We start from the raw sequence: 4,643 nt of genomic DNA, 5'->3' as shown, positions 1-4,643 counted from the left end.
CATTTTTGGAGGAACGGGATGCACTCTTATTCATGTCAATTGACTTTCTTCTTATTTTTCCTTACTCTTGTCATTCCCAAGAAATAGATTAATCAAAGTATGGCTGTGACTGGAGATAGTGTTACCATCAATACAGAAGGCTTGGCATCTTCATTAATTGAAGATACGGAGTCCCATGATTTGCTTGGGTCATGGAAGTGCTGCATCTTCAAAATTCCCAATCTACACTACAGGCAAAATGAAAAAGCATTTATCCCAGATTCATTTTCTCTTGGCCCTATACACCATGGCCATCCAAACATGAGATCCACAGAAAAATTCAAAGTCATGTACTTGCATGGTCTTATCACTCGAATATCGTCTCCAGATACAAGGAAGAAAAGGGTAATAGATTTAGTCAATTCCATCAAAGATGTGGAGAGAGAGGCTCGTGAGTATTATGCCGAACCAATTGAATACACTCCGGAAGAATTTGTGAAAATTTTGGTACTTGATGGTTGTTTTATCATTGAGCTATTTCGCAAGAAGGCCTATGAAGAGCTTAGAGAACAAGATGACCCTATTTTTTCCACGTCTTCTTTGCTTCAATTTCTATACCATGACTTGATATTACTAGAAAACCAAGTACCTTGGATTGTACTTGAGCGTTTGTTCAACGTGACCATACAACAAACCTACAACGATTCTTTACTTCTACTTGCCATTAGATTCTTTGGGAGCACTTTTTCACCCATACCACCACCTACCACAATTTTGCCTCTCCAAGGCATCAAGCATATTGTTGACCTGCTTAGAAAATGGTTGGTTTCATCATCTAAAGAGAAAGAGAGCAACTCAGAGTATTGGGAAGTCATGCCTTCTGCCACGGCCCTTGTAGAGGCCGGAATTAAACTCGTGAAGGGTACATCTGAAAGCATCTTGGATATAGAATTCAACGATGGCATTCTCAAAATTCCTCCATTATTTAGCCAAGAGACCACAGAAACTGTTTTTCGAAATCTTATCAGCTTTGAACAATGCTACCCGAATTGTGAGTCCAGGTTGAGTTCCTACGCCGTACTCATAGGCAACCTTATTAACACTAGAAAAGACATGGATTTACTTTGTGAGAATGAGATTATTGATAGCTGGTTAAATCGAAAGGATGCAGTTCAGTTCTTCAATAAGCTTTACCATAATTCTTATCTGAAAACATTCTATTATGGAAGACTTTGCAAGAAAGTGAATGGATATTGCCAACGTAGATGGCCTAGATGGCGTGCTGTGCTTGTGCGTAATTATTTCAGCACTCCATGGGCTATGCTTTCGACATTGGCAGCTATTATCCTATTGATTCTATCTTTCTTACAAACTTTGTATACCATAAAACGCTAGCTAGCATTTTTATTATCTTATCAGAAATTGTTGCTTAATTGGTCACTCCAAGGTCCTCTTCCATGTCATTTGAGGACAAAGGACTATTGTTGTTCACTTTAGAGTTGTATTTTAGTATTGTATCAAGAATGAATTGATTATGCAAATGAGGTTGATTTTGAAATTAATTATAAGAAAATCTATGTTTTTGTGTTTAGCTTCTTTCCTCACAATAATGACAGCTGATTAAATGATGGGTACCTTGTAGCGTGAATTCGGTCTAGTTTGGAGGGTGTTTTTGGGACCGGACCGGATCCCTTCGGTCCAGGATTTTCCCATCCTGAACCAGATTGAACCTCCATAGGAATCGGATTGGATCGGTCATTCTTTATCCTGTTTTTTCAGTTTAGTTATATTTATTTATACTACAAGAAAATAGTTTTTTTCCGGCGACAAGAATAATCGGAAAAAGCATATTTCCGGCTATAAAATGCTTGCTTGCCGCATTGTAGCTGCAATTATTGTGCGCAAACTGCCTATTTCCGGTGAGATTTGGGAATATTCAGAAATAATAGAGTTTTTGCGACGAAGGAGATCACCAGTAAAATCCAAAAACTTCGCCAGTAAAAAGTAGATAATCCTGGTTAATTTTCGTCATGAGAAATTAGCACTTCTCCCAATGACTTTGTGCCGCCAGAAGACGATCTTTAACGCCAAAAATACTTATTCCCTGCAATATATGATGGCTGGAAAGATTCATGCAAGTGAAAAAAATTTCTACAAAACCAAAAAAAAGAAGGTCGTAAAACTAGATGACTCTCTTCTTTAGTTTGACTTATCAATTGATCTCTCTAAAAAGCAGGAAAAGCTGATGATGGGTTTTTTGCTGCTTGGATCAAGATAGTGGAACCACTCAAAGTTATGTCAATAAGTCAAAACATGAATGCCACAATACTAAAAGAGAAGCAAAACAAGACAAGAACAACATTTGTAACGCTCTATATTTTAGTGTATTTTTATCGAATAATTATTTTAATAAATCAAAATTTTATTTTCTTATTTTATAATTATCGGATATTCTAAATGGTTTATTTTATGATATTTAAATTGTGAAAATTAAATTGTTATGTTTTCTTAATATTTATTTATTGTTGTACATTTAAATTGTTCCTCTTTTTAAATTAATTGATTGTCAGATTTAATTATTTTATTTTCATTGTATCATTACATTTAATTTATTTTAATGGATTTGCTGTTTTAAAATCATTTTCGTTGGATCATTTTCTGTGACCCAAGATGTGAGGATTGGACCTCATTTCTTTCTCTTCATTTTTCTTTTTCCCTTTTGCTTTTCCTTCCTTTCTTTTTTTTCTTTTTCTTTCACCCAGCTTCCCCCCCCCCCCCGGCGCGACAAGCTTCCCCTTCCCCTTCCCCGTGCGTCCATCGCCTCACCCAACCCTCCGCCGTCACGCCGCCGTGCGCGACACCGCCAGTCCCATTCGCTCCCCCACCGGCCGCCGACCCCTCCCCCTAAATCCCAGCCTCTATCGCGCCGCCGTTTGCCCCCACGAGCCCCTCCAAGCCACGACGCATCTTGAGCTCCAGCGCCGCCGTTCGCGCCACCACCGGCCACCATTTCTTCACCACTTCATCATCGACCTCCTAGCAACCCAATGGACCCAACCCCAACTCCGATCCGTCACCGGTCAAGCCTATCTATCTCCATTTCTGATTTGGGTATTTTTGGCCTAAAAGCACTATTTACGCCGCCACCCACGGCAAACCACCACCACCATTAGCTTCACCGACCTCTCTAGGCCCTACCCTATCAATTTCGGGTCTTAGTTTGTCCCCATTCAAAAGTGGGTATTTGAGACCCACGGCCACAGTGTATTTTACACTGTTACGTTGCTGTGTCGCCACCTTTTGCAGCTCCATGATCCTTCAGAAATTATTATATAGCACTGTAAGTATTTTTCCAAACAACTATCGTGATTTAAATATATTTTTGCACTAACTCATATTATTGTGATCTAGTTGGACATGCCGGACTGAGTCCGAGGAGTTCCGGAGTCGGATGGATTGTGGACAGAGTTGTGTGTTTGGTTGGTATTGTGAATTGTTGGTTGTTGGTTTTGGTGTTGTTCATGTACATGGCATATTGCACGCATTATCATGTTTGTAAAGGAAATTGGGTTTTCGTGTACATGCATTCATGTTCATGTATTTCATGAAAACTGGGTTTTCATGTGTTAAAGGATTTTGGGTGCGTGTGTATCACGACCCCAAGCCGAGATGGGGCATTATGTCGGTGGAGCTCCTCTGGTCACTCCGGAGCGGAATATACTGAGTGACGTCCCGTGGGTTGTCGCTGGGCGACAACGGGATCGGACGAGATGGTCTCGTGCCGACTCTGTGGCCCCTCTGCTGGTGGGGGCTAGAGGATGCTTGGCCACGTACGCGCTGGGCGCGGAACTGGGCATCGCTCGTTGCGTAGTGGGTGCTTGGCTACGAACCCGCGGGGCGCAGAACTGAGCATCGCTACAAAGCCAGGACGTGCGGATGATCCCTAGGGGAGATCATGGTGCATTGGTTAATGGAATAATGGGCTGTTTTCTAAGAAAATAGCGTGTGTTGATTAAAAGGATTTTATGTGATTCATTTTCTAGGAAAATGAGGTTTTATTGATTTGGGTCATTTTCTGGGAAAATGACGAAGTATTCTTTTTGGGCCAAAATGGGATTTTGGCGTGTGTTGAAAATATCTATTTTCGGGAAAAATAGTATTTTTGGATCTAAGGCATATTTCATCATATGCATGCATGTTGGTCGCATTAATATATTTTTTATCTCGTGGTTATTTGGGTTATACTTACCTACGGTACCGTCTTATGGTAACGCAGATTTTGATGCAGAGGAGGATGAGGGTGAGCCTGAGGAGTTGGCTCCGCCCGAGGAGTGATTGGATCACTCGCATTCTGGTTTGGGACTTGTAAAATATTTATTTCGGGTGACTGTATAATATTTAAACCTTTTTACTGATTGTTTAAATTATATTAACAATTCTGGTACTTAGTTGTATTAATTATCCGCTGCGTTGTTTTTTTACACTGTTGTATGTACACACACTTGACACTAATGTTGGGATGTGTGACCCTGTTGTCATCATCCCTGCGTCTCAATTCCCGTGTCTCTTTACATGGGGGTCGTGGGCTCCATAGGTGGTATCAGAGTAGTTCGACTCTGGGTAAAACCACATGTCCCATAGGTGGAGTACCAGAAAGTTTTAAA

At 40.7% G+C, this 4,643-nt stretch overlaps 1 protein-coding gene across 1 annotated transcript; it reads left to right on the top strand.

The window, feature by feature from the left end:
- Positions 1–839: 839 nt before the first annotated feature.
- Positions 840–1,492, top strand: LOC121245471. Its single transcript, XM_041143545.1, has one exon. It carries the CDS (start codon positions 853–855, stop codon positions 1,372–1,374), a length of 522 nt encoding a protein of 173 aa, XP_040999479.1. The 5' UTR covers positions 840–852; the 3' UTR covers positions 1,375–1,492.
- The last annotated feature ends 3,151 nt before the right edge of the window (positions 1,493–4,643 follow it).

Source organism: Juglans microcarpa x Juglans regia, unplaced genomic scaffold, assembly GCF_004785595.1.
Source record: "Juglans microcarpa x Juglans regia isolate MS1-56 unplaced genomic scaffold, Jm3101_v1.0 JmScfU0029, whole genome shotgun sequence".
In the NCBI taxonomy this organism is placed as follows: Eukaryota; Viridiplantae; Streptophyta; class Magnoliopsida; order Fagales; family Juglandaceae; genus Juglans; species Juglans microcarpa x Juglans regia.
This window is presented reverse-complemented; position numbering and strand designations above follow the sequence as displayed.

Coding starts and splice junctions, on each gene's coding strand:
- LOC121245471 (XM_041143545.1), top strand. CDS start 853: ATGCCTTCTGCCACGGCCCTTGTAGAGGCCGGAATTAAACTCGTGAAG.